This window comes from Gobius niger, assembly GCF_951799975.1.
Source record: "Gobius niger genome assembly, chromosome: 6".
NCBI classification, from domain to species: Eukaryota; Metazoa; Chordata; class Actinopteri; order Gobiiformes; family Gobiidae; genus Gobius; species Gobius niger.
Window position 1 is genome coordinate 5,365,207 of NC_136857.1, and position 23,025 is coordinate 5,388,231.

General features: G+C 42.1%; 2 protein-coding genes across 3 annotated transcripts in view; one reads left to right on the forward strand and one right to left on the reverse strand.

The window, feature by feature from the left end:
* The window catches only part of cacnb3a (calcium channel, voltage-dependent, beta 3a), a 37,812-nt gene extending 30,459 nt beyond the window's left edge, over positions 1 to 7,353 (reverse strand). For both annotated transcript variants that reach the window (XM_079558819.1, XM_079558820.1), the window contains exons 1-2: positions 7,195 to 7,353; positions 3,995 to 4,087 (exon numbers count right to left, since the gene is read on the reverse strand). In XM_079558819.1, coding sequence (XP_079414945.1) covers positions 3,995 to 4,087; positions 7,195 to 7,269 — 168 coding nt within the window. In that variant the 5' untranslated portion in view covers positions 7,270 to 7,353. The remainder of the gene's footprint in view (positions 1 to 3,994; positions 4,088 to 7,194) is intronic.
* Positions 7,354 to 14,179: 6,826 nt separating this feature from the next.
* LOC306964692 (adenylate cyclase type 6-like) overlaps positions 14,180 to 23,025 on the forward strand; it is a 78,375-nt gene continuing 69,529 nt past the window's right edge. Inside the window, exons 1-2 of the mRNA XM_079558794.1 lie at positions 14,180 to 14,420; positions 21,126 to 21,348. Coding sequence (XP_079414920.1) covers positions 21,329 to 21,348 — 20 coding nt within the window. The 5' untranslated portion in view covers positions 14,180 to 14,420; positions 21,126 to 21,328. The remainder of the gene's footprint in view (positions 14,421 to 21,125; positions 21,349 to 23,025) is intronic.

The window sequence follows — 23,025 nt, forward strand, 5'->3', positions numbered from 1 at the left end:
GCTCCATTTGAGTCCAGTTTTGATGCCTGTTGGGTCCGGGGTCAGCATTAAAGGAAGTTACTCATAGCAGTGTTAATTTCGTCGACTAAAATATTTAGTCTCAATTTTAGTCAAAGTGATATTTTTGACGACTAAAATTGGACTAAAACTAAATTAAAAGTTTCTCATGAGACTAAAACTATGACTCAAATGTCCAGATATTTGAGTCGACTAAAATAAGACTAAATAAAAATGAAAAGAGACTAAAATCATCCAAACTTCTATTGACCGTCTGAAAGAGCCTCAGATCATGTAAATTCACTGCCAAATGAACAGGTTTGTGTTATATTCAAGTGGAGCAGCTCCATGAAGTCGAGGACCTTGATTTAATATGATTATAATGAATATTATCAATGCAAAGTCGACTAAATTAGTCTTAAATTTAGTCGACTAAATTGACATGCAATTTTAGTCGACTAAAACTAGACTAAAATTGAAACTTTTTTTTTGACTAAATCTCGACTAAAATTAAATTACATTTTAGTCAAAAGACTAAGACTAAAATAAAATATGTTGTCAAAATTAACACTGACTTATAGGGCTGGGCAATTCATGGAAATTTAATCTAAATCTCTGTTTTGGTCAACCTCAATAATCGTCATGGCACTTTATAATCGTCAGGTTTATGGCCATGTCTCTGGTTTTGGTGTTTGGATGAGACAATTGAAGGTTTCTGTGTTTAATGAAAATGGAGGAAAGCACTTTGTTTTTGTTTGAGCTGAGCTTTGTACAGCTCAAATAAATGATACACATGGGGCAACAGTGCAGTGTTAATTTCGTCGACTAAAATATTTAGTCTTAATTTTAGTCAAAGTGTTATTTTTGATGATTAAAATTGGACTAAAACTAAATTAAAAGTTTTTCATGAGACTAAAACTATGACTAAAATGTCCAGATATTTTAGTCGACTAAAATGAGACTAAATAAAAATGAAAAGGAGAGACTAAAATCATCCAAACTTCTATTGACCGTCTGAAAGAGCCTCAGATCATGTTAATTCTCTGCCAAAGGATCAGCTCTGAGCTTTGTTCATGTGGAGCAGCTCCATGAAGTCGAGGACCTTGATTTAATATGATTATAATGAATATTATCAATGCAAAGTCGACTAATTTAGTCTTAAATTTAGTCGACTAAATTGACATGCAATTTTAGTCGACTAAAACTAGACTAAAATTGAAATGTTTTTTTTTTACTAAATCTCGACTAAAATTAAATTACATTTTAGTCAAAAGACTAAAACTAAAATAAAATATGTTGTCAAAATTAACACTGGAGCTGAGCTTTGTACAGCTCAAATAAATGATACACATGGGGCAACAGTGGCGCAGGTGGTAGAGCGAGTCGTCTCATGACTGGAAGGTCTGGGGTTGGAAATCCCAACTCCGGCATGTGCACACTGCCGTTGTGTCCTTGGGCAACACGCTTCACCCCCCCTTGCCTCCAGTGTCTGCGTGCATAGTTGTATGAAAGAGAGTGAACGGGTGACTGGTTCCTTTCCTGTAAAGCACTTTGGGCCAAATGAAGTTAGAAAAGTGCTATATAAGTTGAGTAGGGCTGAAACAACTAATCAATTACTAAAATAGTTGTCAACTATTTCAGTAATCGATTAATCGTTTTCTAGTAAACACAGACTAAAATAGAGCAAAAAAGACATGAAAATTATGTATTTTGGATGAAAACCTACTTTGTTTTTAAAGTGAGGGTCTGCAGTGTTTTGTACATTGTAAATTTCATAAATATCTGTCTTTGTCTCATCCAGTCAGAAAGTCCAGCTTTTCTGGACACTCAAAGACGCTTTACATTGCATTATTCATTCACTCACCCGGTGGTGGTAAGCTACTATTGTACCCACAGCTGCCCTGGGGTAGACTGACGGAAGCGAGGCAACCAGTCTGCGCCATCGGCCCCTCCGACCACCACCACTCACTCACTCACAACATTCGCTAGGCTTCCTGGTGTTACTAAACGGTCTCCCATCCAAGTACCGACCAGGCCCTTCCCTGCTTAGTTTCCAAGGTCTGACGGGATTGGGCATCGCAAAGGCGGTGTGACCACAACCACATTTACTTTAAGTTTACTCCATCAACATGTCCTCAAGCCGTGCCACTTTAGCTCTATGTGACAAAATAAAATAAAAAATACAATTTCCATGCACCTTTCACAGCCAAGCGATTAATCGATTAATCGTAAAAAATAATCGGTAGATTAATCGACTACCAAAATAATCGTTAGCTGCAGCCCTAAAGTTGAGTCCATTTACCATTTTACCATTTACATCGTTCGTATCGTTCAGGTGTTGGTACTGAAAACCAAGTATCGTTAAAATACCGGTAGAGGGAAAATGCCCAATCCAGTGTGATTGTGTGATTATTAGCTCAATTTGAAGCGCAGATTAAATGATCTGGGCACGTTGACGACTCCAGAGGCTTCTCCCATTCAGTCGAACACAAAGGGGGGCGACTGGTTTGCTGCGCTGATTATGCGGCTAGACTTTAAATCAAGCAATAGTTAAGAATAGAAACTCTAAAAAAGAAAGCGATGGTCTGATTGCACAAGCCTGACCCAGAAATGCTCATTTATAAACTATGCTGTTGATGATAACGCTGTAGCAGAAACCCTGATCCAGGCGCGGCGCTGCCCTCTGCTGGGCTGCAGAGGAGCCGCAGCACCGAGGACGGCTCTCAGTGAAATCCTCAAGTTCAAATTTCAAACTGTATCAGACAAAACTCGACGTATGTCCATGAAGAAGCAGAAATTCCAAATAAAATCAAGTCAAGCGACGATGGACGACAAGCTACCATTCTCAGTATCGCATTTGGAATTTAGTTTAGTTTAGTTTAGTTCACTTAAACATGAGCATTAACATTTCAGAGAAGAGTTAAGTTTCAGAACATGTTTGCAGATAAACCACAGTGTTTTATACATGACAGGCCCCCATAGAGACAAGATAGTTTGATGAATGGCATTATCTTGAATTACTAATGACAGCTTTGTGCTAATTTTTTGCGATCTCGATTTAAGGCGAGACGCTGCAGGTGAATATGGAAAAAATGTATATTTACAGATATCAATTTGAAACTTTTGCTGTAGATCACTGGCATGAATGTAAGAAAAAAATACATGGCAAGTTTTCTGTCATTTTATCTTTTCATACAAGAACAAGGTGTTTTATGCAACGAAATCTGAATAATGGATAGAGCTACATTCAAATGTATGGTTTCATTTTATTGATAAATGAGTTACCAAGACGTTTTCACAGGGGATTTTGGATTTCTTAATAAGCTGTTTTTTAGTGGAAAATTTTGTAAAAATGTAATTTTCGCCTTATTTTTTGACATTCAAAACTCAATAAATGGGGTTAGGGATTAAATAATAACAAATCCCTATGAAAAAATCTTCCAAATATTGTTCAGTCCAAGGCTGGAAAATTTGAAGTCTTTAGGTCCGACTGACGTGGACATAGTGTCGCCACAATGACAGAAAAATGTGTTTTGAGAAAAAGGCCCTTGAAATTGCGTTCTCCCATATAAGTCTATGGGGGAACATTGAATCAGCGCAATATTTAAACATGTTATTGTGAAGATTAGGTATATTTTCTGTTTCTGGGTGAAAGCTTATATGTTCAGAGACCAATTTGGCCTAAAACCTGAAAAAATTTAGTTTTGCCTGTAGTGTCTCCCCTTAAGAGTCATTCATTGTGTTGCCGTGTGTATTCCAAGGCGACAATTATTCCCATTCGCACAAGAGACACCTCGGGGATCTAGACCTCAATGTCTTCCATGTAAAGACTAATAATAAACCGACTAAATCGAGCCTAAACCAGGTCCAAAAGAAGGATCTCAAAACTCCAAGTACACAGATTGAGCCAGGAACTGAGCTTACACTAGTCTCAACCAACAACAAATGCATCAACAGGAAAAAGCCTCAGCATTTTTGACTGAGTGCGGATTATTACCTGTCTCTTGATGAAGCTGGAGGTTGTGTCGGACGACGTGCTGCCATCCGAGCGTTTGAAGCGGCTTTTCCTTTTAGGCAGCTTCCTGGGCAGCTGTGGAGAGAAGAAGCAAAACATGTAAGACAACAGAATCTCAAAGTTTTCGGGTCTTTTAATGTGTAAAGCCCGCTAACCCTGAAGTATAGATCTACAAACATGATCTTGAATACATTTTTGTATCCATGGATTAGTTCATTAGTTAATATGTCGGTCTCCTCTCAAATATGAATGTTACTGTGCCTGTTTTATGTTGATTCTGACACATAAATCTCTCATCTAATTGCATAATAAATGTCAGAGTAATCGCAGATACATTTACAGAATCAAACTATGATGGATTTCCAGGTAGCGCCGTCACTTCTTTTCCATTCAACTGCCCCCCTTTGTCATTACAGGCTAGCGCATTTTCTCCAGTACCGCTTTACCCAAATCTAGAAGCTTCCGGACCGGAGTTTGCAGCCTATAGGCCAGAGTAACGCCTCATTTGAAAGCTAAGACCTACAAAACTGATCGTGATTTCCTCATTGTTTTGGCCACTTTTTCCGTCTGATGTTTTGTCGCTTTTTCTTGGCTTTCCTGTTGAGTTTTTGTTGCTTTTTCATCACTCTCCATCTAAAGAACACAGCCAGAGTCCGCCCCATTCTCTCTCGGGCCAACGCAGAGACGCTCATGCATGCTTTTATCACCAGTCGTATCGACTACATGCCCTGCTTTCTGGTCTTCCCAAAAAGAGGATCTCAGGTCTACAACTTTTACAAAATTCGGCAGCTCGTGTCCTGACGAAGGCCAGGAGGCGGGACCACATTACACCGGTTTTAGAATCGCTGCATTGGCTCCCCGTGTGTTTCAGGATCGATTTTAAAGTTCTTTTAATGGTTTTTAAATGTCTTAATGGTCTTGGTCCTTCTTATCTTTCAGAAGTGCTTTTACCTTACGAACCTTCACGGCCCCTTCGCTCCTCCTCAGGGGTCTCCTAGTTATTCCTAAAGTCAACAAAAACACTCATGGCGAGGCGTCTTTCCAATATTACGGCCCTCACCTCTGGAACCACCTGAGGAGGAGCTCAGGGCTGAGGAGGAGCTCAGACCTGAGGAGGAGCTCAGACCTGAGGAGGAGCTCAGACCTGAGGAGGAGCTCAGGGCTGAGGAGGAGCTCAGGGCTGAGGAGGAGCTCAGGGCTGAGGAGGAGCTCAGACCTGAGGAGGAGCTCAGGGCTGAGGAGGAGCTTAGACATGAGGAGGAGCTCAGACATGACGAGGAGCTCAGACATGAGGAGGAGCTCAGACCTGAGGAGGAGCTCAGACCCTGAGGAGGAGCTCAGACCTAAGGAGGAGCTCAGACATGAGTAGGAGCTCAGACATGAGGAGGAGCTCAGGGCTGAGGACGAGCTCAGACCTGAGGACGAGCTCAGACCTGAGGAGGAGCTCAGACCTGAGGAGGAGCTCAGACCTGAGGAGGAGCTCAGGGCTGAGGAGGAGCTCAGGGCTGAGGAGGAGCTCAGACCTGAGAAGGAGCTCAGACCTGAGGAGGAGCTCAGACCTGAGGAGGAGCTCAGACCTGAGGAGGAGGAGGAGCTCAGACCTGAGGAGGAGCTCAGGGCTGAGGAGGAGCTCAGACCTGAGGACGAGCTCAGACCTGAGGACGAGCTCAGACCTGAGGAGGAGCTCAGGGCCAGAGAACGTTCATGTTTTTAAGAGCAGCTCAAGACCCACCTTTTAAACTCAGCTTTTAACTGACTAATCTATTTATTTAATCCTAATATATAAAATGTATATATGGGAGGTTGTGCAGGCGCATTGTTTTAAATGTTGTAATCTGTAAAGCACTTTGTGATACCTTTCGGTATGAAAAGCGCTTTATAAATAAAGTTTGATTGATTGATTGACTCTTCAGTTGTGTTTTAGTTGCTTTTTTTGTCTTACTGGTGCTTTTCTGGCATGTTTTTGTTGTTGCTCTTTTGCCGTGTTTTTGTCTCGTTTTGGAAGTGTTTTTGTTGTGTTCTTGTCTTTTTTAATTGCTCTTTTTGTCTTATTTTTGGCAGGTTTTTTTTGCTTTTCTCGTTGCTTTTCTCGTTGTGTTTTTGTCACTTTTTCCATCTAATTTTTGTCACTTTTTTACGGCTTTTTCGCTGCATTTTCATTACGTCTTTATCGCTTTTTTATCGTGTTATTGTTGCTTTTCCGGCACCTTTTTTGCTTTCAGATTTGGGTAAAGCCTCGGTATAAATCTGATCCAGAACCATTTTAGCCTCGTGTTTAATTTTAGACCAGCTTCACTCCTGCGTGGGCGACGGTGGTTCAAGTCCTGGCTCCCGCTGGTGCACACAGTCACTGTGTCCTTGGGCAAGACACTTCACCCACCTCGCCTGTGTACGACTGCGGCGAGTGAGCCGTCGTGGGGGGGGGGGACCGATGGCGCAGATTAGCCGCTTCCCGTCTGTCAACCCCAGGGCAACTGTGGCCACATTACTAGCCTGAAGAGAGTGAGTAATGATGTGGTGTATTGAGGGGGATTGTCCAGCTTATACAAGTACAAGCCACTAATATTTGTAGTATCACACATCTGCTTAATAAACACAGCCAGGGTAAGTGATCACAGGGCTATGATGAGCAGAAAATGTCCTGACAAGCACTTTTAATTATAGGCACAGTAAAACGCTGTGGCTACAGGTGGGCCTAGTCTGCATCCGCTAGTACAGTAGCTTAAAAAAAAAAAAGAGTCAACACTGTGTCATCACTCAAAGCTCCTGCTGCTTGTCCATGCAGTACAGCCGCAGCATGAGATGTATTGAAATAAATAATTAAAAAAAAAAACAGAACCGCTCATAAAACGCCGACATTTGACAGTAGAGCGCCCGGGCTTTGTGATTATGTGGATAACGCAGCCACTCATTCACACACATACACAAAAAAACGGTGACTCTAGCGTCTCATCCTCGCATCCACCTGCTGAGGCCGAGCCATAAATCTGCAGTTTTCGGTGGATGGCAGGCGGAGGTTTCAAAAAGTGAAGCCCAAAACGCGACGAAACGCCTCGATTCCCCCCCACAACAAGTAGCGATCGACACGAGGGGGGCCCCAATCACCGCGGGTTCCCTTTTGTCTTTGCGCGTTTTGGAGATTTAGAAATAAGGGGGGAGAAAGTATATAAGCCGGGACTTACCTGGAAATAATGCGAGCCGGTCTCCACAGCCGACAGAGGGTCTACGGGCGACTTGGACATGTTGACTTGCACCATGTATCGGGAGCGCACGGAGGCATCGGGAACGAGGAGGAACACACGGGAGATGCCTCATACATTTAGCTATATGCAGTAATCCTGAGGACGAGAACAGACTGGGGGGGGAAAAATGAATGTAAAAAGGCTGCTGCTCCCGGGTGAAGAGCGTCGAGAGTCCGCGCGTCGGGGAAGATGTAAAGGGAGCGGGGGGAAAAACACGGGAGCTGCTGCTGATGAGAGGAGACGGTATAGGAGACTGGAGCGTCATCGACTCCAGCGTAGGCCCGTACTAACTAAGCATACGGCGGGGGTGTGATCAGAGCTGCAGGCAGGGACAGGACTGTGCTTTGGATTCGGCTTGTGATGATGATGATGATGATGATGATGATGATGACCGTGTTTTTGGCGCTGTTTCCACACATGAGGTGAACATGATTGGTTTCTTATTTAGTGTTTTCTTATTTAAGAAACAAGCAAAACCACGGATGGATGATACAAGTTGTACACTGCAAAAAGTGGATTCTAAGCAAGTAAAAAATGCCTTACTTCTAGTGTTAATTTTGATAACATATTTTATTTCAGTTTTAGTCTTTTGACTAAAATGTAACTTAATTTTAGTCGAGATTTAGTCAAAAAAAACTTTTCAATTTTAGTCTAGTTTTAGTCGACTTTGCCATCCATCCATTTTCTTCCGCTTTATCCGGGGCCGGGTCGCGGGGGCAGCAGTCTCAGCAGAGATGCCCAAACTTCCCGGTCCACACACACCTCCTCCAGCTGTTCTGACCCCGAGGCCACACCAGGCCAGCTCGGAGACATAGTCCCACCACCGTGTCCTGGGTCTTCCACGAGGCCTTGTCCCACTAGGACATGCCTGGAACACCTCCCGCGGGAGGCGACCAGGAGGCATCCGGAACAGATGCCCGAGCCACCTCAGCTGCTCCTTTCGACGTGAAGGAGCAGCGACTCTACTCCGAGCTCCTCCCGGGTAACTGAGCTCCTCACCCGATCTCGAAGGGTGCGCCCAGCCACCCTGCGAAGGAAACTCATTTCGGCCGCTTGTATTTGCGATCTTGTCCTTTCGGTCATGACCCAAATCTCATGACCATAGGTGAGGGTGGGAACGTAGATCGATCGGTAAATCGAGAGCTTTGCCCCGACTCAGCTCCCTCTTCACCACGACAGACCGATACAGCGACCGCATCACTGCTGACGCCGCACCGATCCGTCTGTCGATCTCACACTCCATCCGTCCCTCACTCGTGAACAAGACCCCGAGATACTTGAACTAATCCACTTGAGGTTTTAGTCGACTTTGCATTGATAATATTCATCATAATCATATTTAATCTTGTTCCTCTGCTTCATGGAGCTGCTCCAACATGAACAAAGCTCAGAGCTGATTCTTTGGCAGTGATTGTAAATGATCTGAGGCTCTTTCAGACGGTCAATAGAAGTTTGGATGATTTTAGTCTCTCCTTTTCATTTTTTGATTGATTGAATGTTTTATTTCGAGCTACACAAAACAGACACAAAAGCGAGAAAAAACAATAATAATAATTACAAAAAAATCAAACAAACAGCATTCTAGCTCGAAAAGGAGTGGGAAGAAGACAAGCTTATTAACTCCCACCCCCTATTCACTTCAATAATTATGTGGTTGCAATAATAACATATGGTTACATATTTACAGCAAATGCAACAATGCATTAAGTGTATAATTTTATTTTATTTTTTATTTATTTTTTCCTTATGCCTTATTTATTACCATGTTAGTATCACTGTTATTCATTATAATCATCATCATCACCATCACAACCCATGTAGCATTACTTGTGTCAATGTGCATGAATAATACATAACACACTCTGCATTTGTTCATGAAAGGTATTATATTGACTGATTGGTGCTCATGATAACATATTTTCATTTTTATTTAGTCTTATTTTAGTCGACTAAAATATCTGGACATTTTAGTCATAGTTTTAGTCTCATGAGAAACTTTTGATTTAGTTTTAGTCCAATTTTAGTCGACAAAAATAACACTTTGACTATAATTAAGACTAAATATTTTAGTCGACGAAATTAACACTGATTAAAATCTAGCCATTTCTTGTTCAGATATATTTGCTAAAAACATGCTAGTTTTTCTTGTAACAAGAAAGAAAAACTTTTTGAATCTTCTTCAGCTTTAGACAAAGAATATTTTTTCTTATTTTAGGACAAAACTAAGATCACAACAGCTCTTAATTTAAGAACTGATTCTCACAGGTAGATAATACATTCTTTAAAGTGGGCGGCACAGCGGTTACACTGCAAAAAGTATTTAACTAGATCAGTATAAACATCTCAATTTGAGCACAATAATCCAAATTTTAGCTGTTTTGACTAGTTAAGAAGTTCTTGGGCATTTGTCCTAGATTATTTCACTTGTTCTGAGATGTTTCAGACTCGTTTCGATACATTTCGTCCTTATTTCAGGTCATTTTCTTTGCCAATGGGGAAAGAAAATTGGTCTTATCTCATTGGCAATTTTACTTTCTTATTTCAAGCAAGATTTACCCTAGAACTGGTCTGAAATGTCCTCAAACAAGCAAAGTAAACTTGGTCCGATCAGGAAAAGTGTCTAAATGAGTGAAAACCGCTCAAAACAAGATACATTTCCTCAATTCAAGTCATTTAAGCCAACGCTTGATATTCACTTTTTGTAATGTAGATCCTCTGCTTCACAGCCCAAAGGTCCTGGGTTCGATTCCCACCAGGACGGGGCCTTTCTGTGTGGAGCATGTTCTCCCTGTGTCTGCGTACGTTTCCCCTACCACTAAAAACATGTACAATAGGTGAATCCTCCAGCAGGTGATTCTGAGCATCATGGAGGTGGGTCCCCGGGCGTGGGCAGTGTTTTCCTTAAATATTTATATATTTATTAAGAACATTTTGCTCAAAAATGTGTGTAATTTAGAACATTTTACTTAAATCAAGCAACATTTAAGTAAAATACCCACAATATAAATAAGAATGTTTTCCTTAAATTATTCCATTCTGAGGACATTTTTCTTAATTCTAGCTATTTAATTGCTTAAATTTAGTGTTTCTTTCTTGTTTTATGATGAGAAAAATATTCTAGAAATACAAAAAAAATGCTTACCCCATTGGCAGAAAAAGTATTTTTTAAAGATTTTTTTTCCTTGTTTTTAGTAGGGTACTTTTTGCAGTGTAGCATTGTCTTGTTTGGTCTGGATGGCAAACAATGAAGTGTCCCACTGTTCTGGCGACAAGAGAATGTTTCAACTTTTTGATCACCTTTTTTTGGTCTTAGTTTCCTTTTAGTTGAAGGCTTCTGCAGATTCGTTTTCATCGTGGTGACAGCACAGCAACAGGAGCCAGATCAGTGCAGGGGCGGACTGGCCACGTGTCCATTCTGGAAGAGCACAGAAGGGCCACCAGTCCCGCCTCAACCGAGCTTTACCCAAATCTAAAAGCTAAAAAGAAAAGCATCAAAATAGCGAGAAAAAGAGGATGAAAAGTCAACAAAAACATGAGAAAAAAACGGGGGGAAAAAACTACAAAAAACGTGAGAAAAACACAACAAAAAATGATTAAAAAAACGACAAAAATATGACAAAAATGTGGCGACATGACGAAAAGTTTCCATCACTTTTGTAGGTCTTAGCTTTCAAATGAGGCGTTACATTGTTGCTCTCCAGTCGAGAAGCTTTTAGATTTGGGTAAAGCCCAGTATAAAAAAACATGAATCTAAAAGGAATTCTGTGGAGTATGGTGTACCACAAGGTTCAATTTTGGGCCCATTATTATTTATTATTTATATTAGTGATTTTGCTTCTGTTTCTACGACCACCTTTCCCGTTCTTTTTGCTGATGATACCGGTCAAAAAAATAATAATAAAAAGCCAAACTGGGGAAAATGCACTCGTTAATGTTAAGGCGGGTGGTAAAAGGTTAAAATATGTATTTGTGGAAGTGCACAATTACGCTTATTTGGGCCAGGGGAAAGAGTGGTTCAGGGAGCACACCGCCTTTGCTTAGCTTCCAAGATCCCGTCAGGTCTTGGAAGCTAAGCAGGGAAGGGCCTGGCTGGTACTTGGATGGGATAAGCCATTATTATCGTTTCCACTCATGGATCGGCCACAGAGTCCAAATCTTAACCCCATTGAGAATCTTTGGGATGTGCTGGAGAAGGCTTTGCACAGTGGTCACTCTCTCCCATCATCAATAAGGATCTTGGTGAAATGTTGATGCAACACTCGATCTTTTGACATGACAGAAGCTTGTTGAAACAACGCCACAGCGATTGTGCTGTAACCAAAGCTAAATGTGGTTCAATTAGAGAGAGAACTTCTTCTGGTCAGGCAGTACTTGAGTGGAATTTGAAACAAACAAATCGCTTTAGAATTGCTGTATCGGGCAAGCATAAAATGATTGAAAAATACTGATGTTTAAAGAGGGGGTATTATGCTTTTTTCAATCACATAGCACCAGTCTATATCACACTACAATGATGACGAAACCTTCTGTTTGTCTGTAAATGCTGTAAATTAGAATAACTGCCTTGTATAAAATGTCTCTCTCAAAATGGCTGTAGTGAATGTCTTGAAATAGGCCTCTGTCTCTTTAAGAACCTCTGAGCCTTTCCGACACGCCCCCTCCACACGCTGTCTGTGGCATCAGTGGGGAGGGGGTTCTGCTGAGGAGCAGTGGTTGGTTACTCGGCTGGTGACGATAGCTCGGAGGCGTCTCCAGGAGGTGGGGGCGTTCCTAGGAGGACTCAGGCAAACCTATCCCTAAAATGGCCGCCATCAGAGTTTTTACAGATTACTCAAAAATACGTGAATGTGCCAAGGCAACACTTCAGGCATGTTTTTAATGAGGGAATGACATAATAACATGATGGAAAGCTTGAAAAAGTCGATTTTGCATAATACCCCCTCTTTAAGAAGAATCAAGCCCAAAAATCAGAAAGTTAGATTGACTGACTTTTTCTGTCACATGAAGCTTTATCACTTACAGATTTCACGGTGGAAAGACCAACTAAATACTAAACTATCTGAAGTAAATAATTTACTTCATGTAGGTTAAGTAATACTATAGAATTAAATCACTCAGCTAGTACAGCTAGTTCAAGAACTTACTGACGTGTACATGTGCTTGAGCACAGATTGCACAACGCCATACTACAACGTCTTCAGTCATTTTGCAAGACCAGCCGGCCATTATTTAAATGAAATGTCCATTTGGAGAATCAAGCATTTCCAAAAAGCTGACATGCTCTGGCTTTCTGTATTGTTGTTTTTATATATGAAGAGGCTGTAAAATCACACAGAAGACCATCGGTGAGAATCAATAATTTGCCAAAATGAATACAATTTTATGAAAGTAAAGTCTAACCTTTTTCCCTAATGTGTTCTTTGCTAATCCATCCCTCATTTAAAATATTCACTTGACACTTTTTCCATCTAATTTTTGTCACTTTTTTACGGCTTTTTTGCTGCATTTTCATCAAGTCTTGATCGCTTTTTTGTTGTGTTATTGTTGTTGTTTTTTTGGCACCTTTTTGTCGCTTTTTTTTGACACTCTTTTGCTTTTAGATTTGGGTAAAGCCTCGGTATAAATCTGATCTTGAACCATTTTAGACTTGGGTTTAATTTTAGACGAGCTTCACTCCTGTGTGGGCGACGGTGGTTAAAGTCCTGGCTCCCGCTGGTGCACACAGTCACTGTGTCCTTGGGCAAGACACTTCCCTTCACCCAGGGGCGGACTGGGACTGAAAAACAGCCCTGGACTCTGACCAGCCTGGCCCAAATTAACGTAACTGTGCACTTCCACAAATACATATTTTAATCTTTTACCGCCCGCCTTAACATTAACGAGTGCATTTTCCCCAGTTCGGCTTTTTATTATTCTTTTTTTGATCAGTATCACCAGCAAAAAGAACGGGAAAGGTGGTCGTAGAAACAGAAGCAAAATCATTAATATAAATTAATAGAACATTTTATGAAAGTAAAGTCTAACCTTTTTCCCTAATGTGTTCTTTGCTAATCCATCCCTCATTTAAACACTTAGACACTTTTGAAAACAAAATTTGAGCCCAAAAACCGGTTTGGGGGCCAGAGTTTCCACAAGATGGCAGTGTATCTGTCTATTTGTCAAATATGGAAATATTTTATCAAAATCCATAATAACATTTAAAACAGATATTGTATTATTAACACAGAATGTACATTTGTAATTTCTTTAAATTACTCACATACTTACTTACTTGCGCAACAACGTCCTACGCATTTATCCACAGTTGTTTCAGATCAACATACAGGCCCTATAGTTTCATTAAGTCAGCTCAGTCATTGTGCATTTAAAAAAAAGAAGAAGAAAAAAAAGTCATAATTGAAGTTGTTAGAGGCTACAATTGTCGTTCTTAGTATCTGTGCTCTGCTGTATTTGATGACAAGCGCCCTTCACTGTAGCTTCGTGTCTGGTCCACGAGGGGGAGTGCCGAGTTTACAAAAGCTCATAAGAAAGTGGTGCGTAAAGCTGGAAGCATCGCCAAAGCAAGAAGCATCAAGAGGCACAATGTTTCCTTCAAAATAAGACCAGGCAAGACCCTACACGAGACCCTCACGGCTGGGGCAGACAAAATGCATAATGCTGTGACTCTGACGCCAACTGTTCTGACCGTGTCTAATAAGGACAAGCAAAATGAAGAAAACTTTTATAGCTACCATTGATCATCGTTATCATATTTTGTTATGTTTCTCTTGGCGCATGTTGAGGCCGTTCATTTGGAATATTTTGAGGTGTGCACCGATAAATACCCTGCTATGTAACACAGGCCTATTGGTGTGTCATTAAACTCAATCAAACCGAATTAAACACGCCGCGCTTTTATTTTGAAAGGACAAAAGAAACGTGGTTGTGGTCTGATCTTTCCGTTTTGACTGTGGTGCTTGGAGCAGAGAGGGTCAGGGGGAGGAGAGGCTTGGGAGTGGAGCGAGAAGACGACAGGAGGAGACCCACGGGGTGACCACTGAGCGCAGATCATCCCCCGGACAGCTTCCACGCTCCTCCGCCCCGGACACCCCGAGACGCGCGCATTAAAGCCTCTGTCCGCCGCGCTGCCGTCGGGCCAATCGGGAAAAAAAACAACATGAACACGGGTGAGTCCCAGCCTCTCTGACTCAAGTGCTGCTGCACACTGCAGGCCGACGCTGATCATGTTGTATGTGCCTGTCACGCTGAGCTTACGCTGTTGCACGGAGCTGTACGCGCCGCTGCCGCTCTCCCGTTAGCGCGCGCGGCGGCGGCGGCTCCAGTCGGTGTGACAGAGGGAGCGGGCAACAGCTTCTGCCAGGCCTCCTGTAACTCACGCCGGTGCCGCTGCTCCTGTAGAGGAGGATACGGCCAGGACGTGTTTTCCACAACATCAGTGTTTCCAAAGGATGCGCTCAGTGCGTAAATGTCGCTTTCTCAGCTGACAGTGTGAACGGACTGCACGATTTCGAGGCACGAGCGCTCAACTGCAATCCACATCAGCCTCAAACCTCCTCCGTGACATAACTTTGGGCTCTACGTCTTTTCCCACAACACACTGTAGCCCAGTTTTACGCGCACTGCGTCTATGCACATGAGCCGTTTCATCCCATGCTCGGACTCTCCTCCAGGAATGTGAAGCCCCTTATATATATATATATATCATTTGTGTTTATTTTGCCCAGTCACATGTTTGCCAGTTCTCCCATCCTCTCTTTGGTGCAGAATGCAGGATGGGAATAAACGCGCAGTGAAACGCTGACAGCGGTTTACTGCGCGCGTTGACTCCGGCCACACTGGACGCAGAACGGCTTCATGGTCCCAGCTATGGTTGTCACATAGGCCACGGTGTTATGTAACAGGGAGCCTACGCTGTTTGAATGCGGGCCCTTCTCACGGCCTGCGCGCGGCATTTTTCTTTTTCTTTTTTCTTTTTTTTTTACACCAGAGCGCAAACAGCACATGATGCGAAAGGCGCGCACATCCATCGCGTGCGTGTGATTACATTTGCCCCGTTATTTCCACATGTGCGCGCGTAGGATGACAACAGCCGCGCGGACAAGGGGGGGGGGACGCTGCGTCTTCACCTACAGCGCCGTGTTGACTGTGTGTGAGTTGAGAGTGTAGCTGCGGCGTTGGTCCGATTGAAAATGCCCCCCCCCCCCCCAGGAATAGTCAGTCACCACCTTCTCCGTTACCCATTTAGCTGCACCGCACTCCTCCCCTCTCGTGCGGGGGGAAACCAGAGCGAGCACCATCCCAGCCAGCGCTTGGGTGTACAAGCTGCTCGACCTTGTGCGGGGGGGGAGTGAGGGACGCAGCCGGGGAGGAGGCGGTGGGGACGGGGTGAGGAGAGAGGAGAGGAGAGGGAGGCGGGGTCTGGTTCTCCTTGTCGAGGGGAGAAGAGAGGGATTTTCGGATGCGTGCTGGAGAGAGGACGGGCGAGATCCAGCGAGGAAAGGCTATTTTTTGCCCGCGCCAGCCCAGCGTGCCTCTCTCCGGTGGAACTGCCGGTCGAGGAGGCGGCTGCCCGAGCTTGCTTGCGTTGCCTCTGGTGTCTGCAAAAGGCTCAGTGAAATCAGATTGTTGCACTTAGTCACGCGTTTAGGGACATTTCGGCAGCGCGCACGGGCCAAAACCAACAGACTCCGTCCAATATTACATCATGACGCGCTGTAAGGAGATTATAGAGGATATAAATAGCATGTTTGAAAATGCCACAGACCCACAGCTGTAGCTATAAAAATATCCTTGGACACTGATCATTAGGTGGATGTGTGGGATAAAACCCGCATGGCCATTACGCCCTGGAACAGCACTGCCTTAAGCATACCAGCAATACTTTACATCGAGCAGCGCACGGGCCAGGAAATGTGACAATACACAGGCTTACGGATTCCCTTGTGTCTGAGGAACTGCTGCAAACTTCCTTCCACCAAAACATGTTGCTTTTTTGTTGACAACTTGTTGACTTTTTTACAAATAAAGCCCATTGTTGACCTGTAATTGTCACCAAAACCTGCACAAGTGTTCTGAGCTCACAATGGGCACATTCACTTGTTACATCCAGCTCAGGGTGAGCAGAATAGACAGGAAATGTGCAAACAATGAAATAGTAAGTAGAGGTGTCTTATATACAATGACTACTTAAGGGGGGCAAAAAGTAGAAACAGTAAAAAATAAATAAACAGACTATAATTTATAAAAAATAAGATAAGATAAGATAAACTTTTATTGATCTCACAAAGGAGAAATTCACTTGTTACAGTCGGCGTTACTGTCAGTATTAGAAAATCATTTTAGAAAGTATTTGTTATGAAGTATATTAGGACAGTGAACATACAAAGCAGGAGGAGAAATGTTTGTGGGAAAAATATGTAGTGTTAAATCTGCAATGTTTCAGAGGGCGTCTCAGAAAAAGTATTCTGACTTGACATTTCTCAAATACAAGGAATAATCTAGATCAGTGCTCAAGATTGAGTTTTAAAAACACAACTTGGACACGCTTGTTATTGTGCCTTCAAAAGTGGCACACTGCAAATGTGTTTATTTTACAATACCAGCCATTGGCCTGTATATGCTGATATCTCCTGAACCGAAAGTTGGAACTCAGGGGAACTGAGAAACATTGTGGTAAAAATCACAAGATGGTAGATATCTGAGGCTATTTTAGATATTTTATGTTACAAACTTTTGCTTATAATTTCGGAAACACTAGAGACTAGCCGTTTTTGTTTTTTTTTGGAATCTGCGGATTTTTGTCTTTCAAACAAGCTCCCTCTGAAGTACATACTTGAATGTCCTGAATGAATCAGCCTCATAAAGCACCCACAGTTCAACACTGCTGTCAATAATTAGGTTATGGTCAATATTCCGGTTTCTAAAACATTTGGAATAACCTGTTTACATGCGTGAGCGAGTTACTCCTGTATCCCGATCCAAACCGTGACGCACAGAGAACATCATGACACAAATCTGCCCTCGATGCTTTTTACTGTCAATATTCATGTCTTTCACCTTTTTCTTTAGCTTATTGGCCGGTGCAAACCACTTGTGTCTCAGGATGCTAATTTCACCCATATATAATGATATGTTTAGTTATTTTTTGTGTGTTTTTTTATTTTATTGAACAGATATGTAATTGCAGTAAGAATAAAAGTATAACCATACAGACATGCTTCTTGTACACTGCAAAAAGTAAATATCAAGCATTGGCTTAAATGACTTGAATTGAGGAAATGCATCCTGTTTTTGTCTGTTTTCACTCATTTAGACACTTTTCCTGATCGGACCTAGTTTACTTTGCTTGTTTGAGGACATTTCAGACCAGTTCTAGGGTAAATCTCGCTTGAAATAAGAAAGTAAAGTTGCCAATGAGATAAGACAAATTTCCTTACAACATTGGAAAGAAAGTTACCTGAAATAAGGACGAAATGTATTGAAACGAGTCAGAAACATCTCAGAACAAGTGAAATAATCTAGGACAAATGCCCAACAACTTCTTACCTAGTCATAACAACTAAAATTTGGATTATTATGCTCAAATTGAGATTTTTATACTGATCTAGTTCATTACTTTTTGCAGTGTATACAAATACTTCCTGTACTCAAAAGACCAAAATTCCTTGAGGATAAAACATGCGCAGACACAAATGTATGTTCCTTTCGATGGGGATATTCCGATGCCACATGTAAACGTAGTCAATGACACATGTTGCATTTTGGAAGCATCATACACAAGATTATAAGCTATTAATTTGGAAAAAACTAAAATATTGGCCAAAAATATCGGCGGTGCTTATCGGCATTGGCCAAACAAAATCCCCCAAAACTGGCATCGTCCTTAGAAAAACCCACATTGGTCGACCTCCACTTCTGTCCAAGATTTTATCTTAAGATCTCAGCAAGTTTCTCCACCATTAGGGCGACAGTGGCTCCATAGCACGGGTCGTAAACCTGCAGCTTTGGCATTGTACCTGTCCAAATAAGTTTGAATGGTGCACTTTTTAAAGTGTTTTAGCCAAAGCACTGAATGTATTTTCTTTCTTGTGTTAAATTATCTTGATAACGGTCCAGGTTGTACTGCACCAGTGAAATAAAAAGTATCTTCAAAGGCTAAGTCGCGCTCGGCCATTTTCATCTTTTAAAAGTAGCTCACAGTGGGAAAAAAGCCTGAGTTAGAGTCTTTGTGTCCACCTTTCCCATGAATGAAAGGGTGTGTAACTTAGCTAATCACTACGCTAAAAACCTACGGCCAACCTAACCCAACATTAAAATAGTAAAGTAAATAAGTGCAAAAGATTAAAGCCTAATATCCTCAAGGGCACAGGGAACAAACTAAATATAGTCCAATCATTTTGTTACCTGGTTTCAGATTCTCTCATAAATCTGTACTTTGATATTATACTTTTTGAGACAAAAGAGCAGAAGTGACTGAAGTTCCTCAGCCTTTGCCCACACTGCTCCAGGGCTCCAGTTCCAGAGCTGTCATGGTGTATGTATAACGGAGCTATCTTCATAATTGTCCTGACAGTCTCCTGTTGTTTGTGGCATTTATCTGTATTTATTGCCGATCTCCCATCATTGATTGTGGTATTTAACAAAGCCTGGGAGCAGTCACTCTGTTATCTTACTGTCAAATGTCTGAGCCAGTAGAGATTTCTTTAGCAAAAGGGTTCAATGAAAACAGCAGCGAATTTGATACAAAAAGTGCAAGAAAGAGTAAATATCTCTGTGTCTTTCCAACAAATTAAACCTGCTTAATTCTTCTACAAGCAAATGTTCTGAAATGAATATGATTTTGTGAACTCTAAAGCCCAGATTAATGGAAAGAGAAGCATCAGGCATCGGTTCTAAATATTGTGCCAAATGTCAATCCAATGTGTGCAAAATGCCACGCAGTAGAAAATTCCCGACGTAAAGCTGTGTTGCCTTTTAGTATATTGCCAAAGGAATTTAATCACACGACACGACAAGCCAAATCTGCTCTGTGGGCTTTAGCCTCATGTGAAATACAAATGTTTCTTTGATGAATCAGCATTAGAATTGGAACCAGTAAAAACAATATTTGATTTACCTATGGATAAGATTATAAAAATGACTTGAAGCTGAATGTATTAATGGAAAACCCCTTGAGATGCAGCATCTCGTTTTCAAGGGCGACCATGACTTAAAAAAGCTTGAAATATTGGGATTTGAGCTGATTGGTAGCAGGTTTGGACTGTTGCCGAAGGAACAGGCATGTTTTTTCTTACCTTTGACATTGTGTGTGTTTTTACTTTATTTCAAAAGCGGAGGTAAATTTGTGCTTGTTATGCAATCTTATTTCAAGACAGTTCAAACCTACTCAAAATCAGCAAGAATTCTCTTAATTCAAGCACTTTTTAAGCAGTTAATCTAAGGTATGACGCCATTTTTTTCCAGTGCACTTAATATCTGGAGACACAAATAGGTAACATTTGTGAAAGATACAAGTAACTCTTTCCCCGACACAAGTCACCCAAGGCGCTTCACAAGGGACCCTTTCCATTCCCTTAATTCTCGGTAGTGGTAGACTATGTATAGCTAGCCTGGCATCCAGACTAATCTCCGATGTTTATTAATTAATAAACAGGAGACTAGTCTGGCGACCCTGTCGTAGAAAAGCTACTGCTTGAGGTGGGACTAATGTGGGATAACCGAAGCGCAGCAGCCAATGAGAACATAGCGGATGTGACGACAGAAACAGCGACTAGAAAGTTGTATCATTCGGACATTAACAATGGCGCTCCTGCCACACGGAGTTCAGTAAATGACTTCTATCGTTTATGTCAGAGAAACGTAAGAATACAAGCAAACCGGAGCATTACGTGAAGTGGCTGCTTGTGTTGAAAAACTACAGAACAAAGGCGCAACAACGTGACGCCCGTTCAGGGAGCTGCTCTGATTGGTCGGTAGGCTCCATATCGCTGCGTCACTTCCTTTGAAAGCGCGCAATGGAGTGTTGCCAGACCCTCTTCTGTAAAGAAGCGGAGTCTGGTTGGCGAGACTAATGTATAGCCACAGCTGCCCTGGGGAAGACCAGGTCCATACATTCATAGCTTCCAAGGTCAGACGATATCAGGCATTCTCAAGGTGGTATGGCTGTATGAAAAAATATTCTACATCATCATGCATTTACTTAGTGAGCTACTTTACTTAAAGCTGCATTATGCAACTTTTTATGTTAAAATAGCATAGTATAGTAAGTATGTATTTGTGTGTATTTGTGTTTATTTGTGTGTATTTGACCTTTCAGTGACCCAGCGACTTATATTTCGCCTTTATTTTCCATCACAGTGACCTCTATGATGCTCCAGGATCAATTGTTGTTAGAGTTTCTGGTAGGTTTTCACTGCTGACGGACCCTCAAACCAGAAAACCTACAAAACAAGTGATCCTGAAGAGTTGTAGAAAGTTAAGGCACCATAAAAAACACCCAAAAGGTCAATTACACACAAATGTCAAGTTTTGCTCAAAAAATGTCAAAGAGCTAAACACGCTTTGATGGTACGTGAAAATATGTGACTTCAGAGGATATTTCAACGCAAATAAAGAAAATAACTTGTTCTTTACTGTATATTTACCTAATTGTTTGCTGTCTGTGTTCAACATGTTCAGATGAAAAATAAAACTCATTTGGTCAATATGGTTTTCTATAATGCAGTGTGAATGAAGGCTTTCACTGTCACGTTTTTATTTTTTTTCTGTTAATGCTTTCAGGAGTCATGACAAACATGCTAAAATCTTCCCCCATAATTATCCCATAAAACCGACTTAGTGACATTTTTTTCTTTCCTTCGTGTCGTTCCCAGTCGCTGCATCAGTCCCAGAGTCCGGCCCGGCAGGAGACGTGGCGGGTTCCTTTCACCCTGACGTCTGAGCGCTCCGGTCTGAACATCTGTGGCCCGCTCCACGCTGCTGTCCCGCGGCGTGACCTCAAAACCCTCCTCTGTCTGCAAAACCCGCACCCACTGGGATAAATGAGTGACCCGAGTGGAACCAACAGGTCTGGGACATGTACCAGAACCGAAACAGGTAAAGTTAAAGGGATAGTGTCACGTCATGATGTAGTTTGGACCTTTTGGACCTTGTGGCGTAGTAGATTGAATCCACAAGTGTCCATAAAACCATAAATTGAAACTGCATTTATCTTGGCATCATGGTTTTTTCGCACGCATCGAAAAATGGTAGCTTGTATCTTGTTTTTATCATGGGTGAGTCCCCCTGCTGCCAACGGAGGGCGCTATAAACATCATACGAGATCCTTAAAAGAGCAGGGCTTCATATTGTCTATATTATGCTTATACACTGGTATTGGACTCTTCACTTCATAAAACATTTAGAGCTTGATGTTTATTAGATTTTTTAGAGCTTTTTACTCAAGGTCGACCAATGTGGGTTTTCCTTAGCTTTGATTAGTCGCCGTTAGCACTAGCATGTTAGCTGCGGCATTTTGCACGGCGATCAAAAATCCGAAGGGCAAAAACTAGCTCAGTGTTTGTGCTGGTTCTCTGCTTCAAAATGACATGCAGCACGTCCATATTGACTGAGGTTTAGTGAAACTTGTAGCTAACTCATTTTCATCGTGATGTTTCTCTGTGCCCTGAGGCAGACTCGTTTTAAAGTCCTGACTTCGCTCCCTTCCAATGCAAATAACAGTCACTTTCAGTCCTGGAGATATCGATATCTGTGTTAGATCGGCCGATAGCCAACATTGTCAAATCCCCAAATATCAGTCGACCTCTACTTTTTAACCTTTTTACAAAGTTTTTCTCTCATCAAAAACAGACCTAATTATGTTTCAAGCCACTAGCTCGTCCTCAAGTAATCTGTGGCTCTTCACTAGTGGCAACAGTTCCCAAAAAGCTCCTCCTGAGGTCCTAGAGAGGTAGAAATATTCCCCATGTTAGGAATTTGTCTCATACTCGTGTAAAAGAAAACTCACGTGCAGGAAGTAAACAAACGGGAACCCGGGCCGATGGGGGACGCTGCGGAGGAGCTGATCCGAGCGTAACTTTGACACAGATTTAGCCACTTTTCAAACCTCCAGTGACTATTTGTAGAAACAGGGAAAGCAACAAATGTTGTGTTAATAAAGTCACCATCGCGTCTTCAAAGCACGTCCAGCTGCTCCGTGTGCAGGTCAGTCCCACGCCTCAAAATCAGCGCGAGCGTCTCGTCTTCTCTCGGGTCAGTCTCATGATCGATCACAAACACAAACGCTCCGTCTAAACTCGCCTTTTACACAAGATAACAACAAATAATCCGGTCCGCGGTAAAAGCGAAACAGAAACCTGCAGTGACATTGATGTCAATGCTCCGCTAACAGCAACGACTTCCTGTTGTCCCGACAAAATAAAAGGCCGTTTGGAGAGGGTTTGAAATGTTAATTAATAAATGAACCTAATATTTTAGGTGCAAATGGACACAAATCTCGTTTTTCTTCATTTTCCTGGTCGCCCGTTTTGCTCAAATAGAAATAAAGGCCTGTCTCTAATTGTGGCCTGGTTCCAATAAAGGCCTGGTCCTAGATGCCCTTGAGTAAATAAAGGCCCCGGCCTATATTAGAGCATTGATGGTATGTTTTTTTTCTCTCTTTATTGCAACAGCTACACAGCAAAGGAGAGCCAGAGGAGCTCTGTGCGAGGGGCTTACGGTAGCTCACAGGGAGTTTGATTAAGGGTCTGAATGAACTTTGTACACGGTGAATTA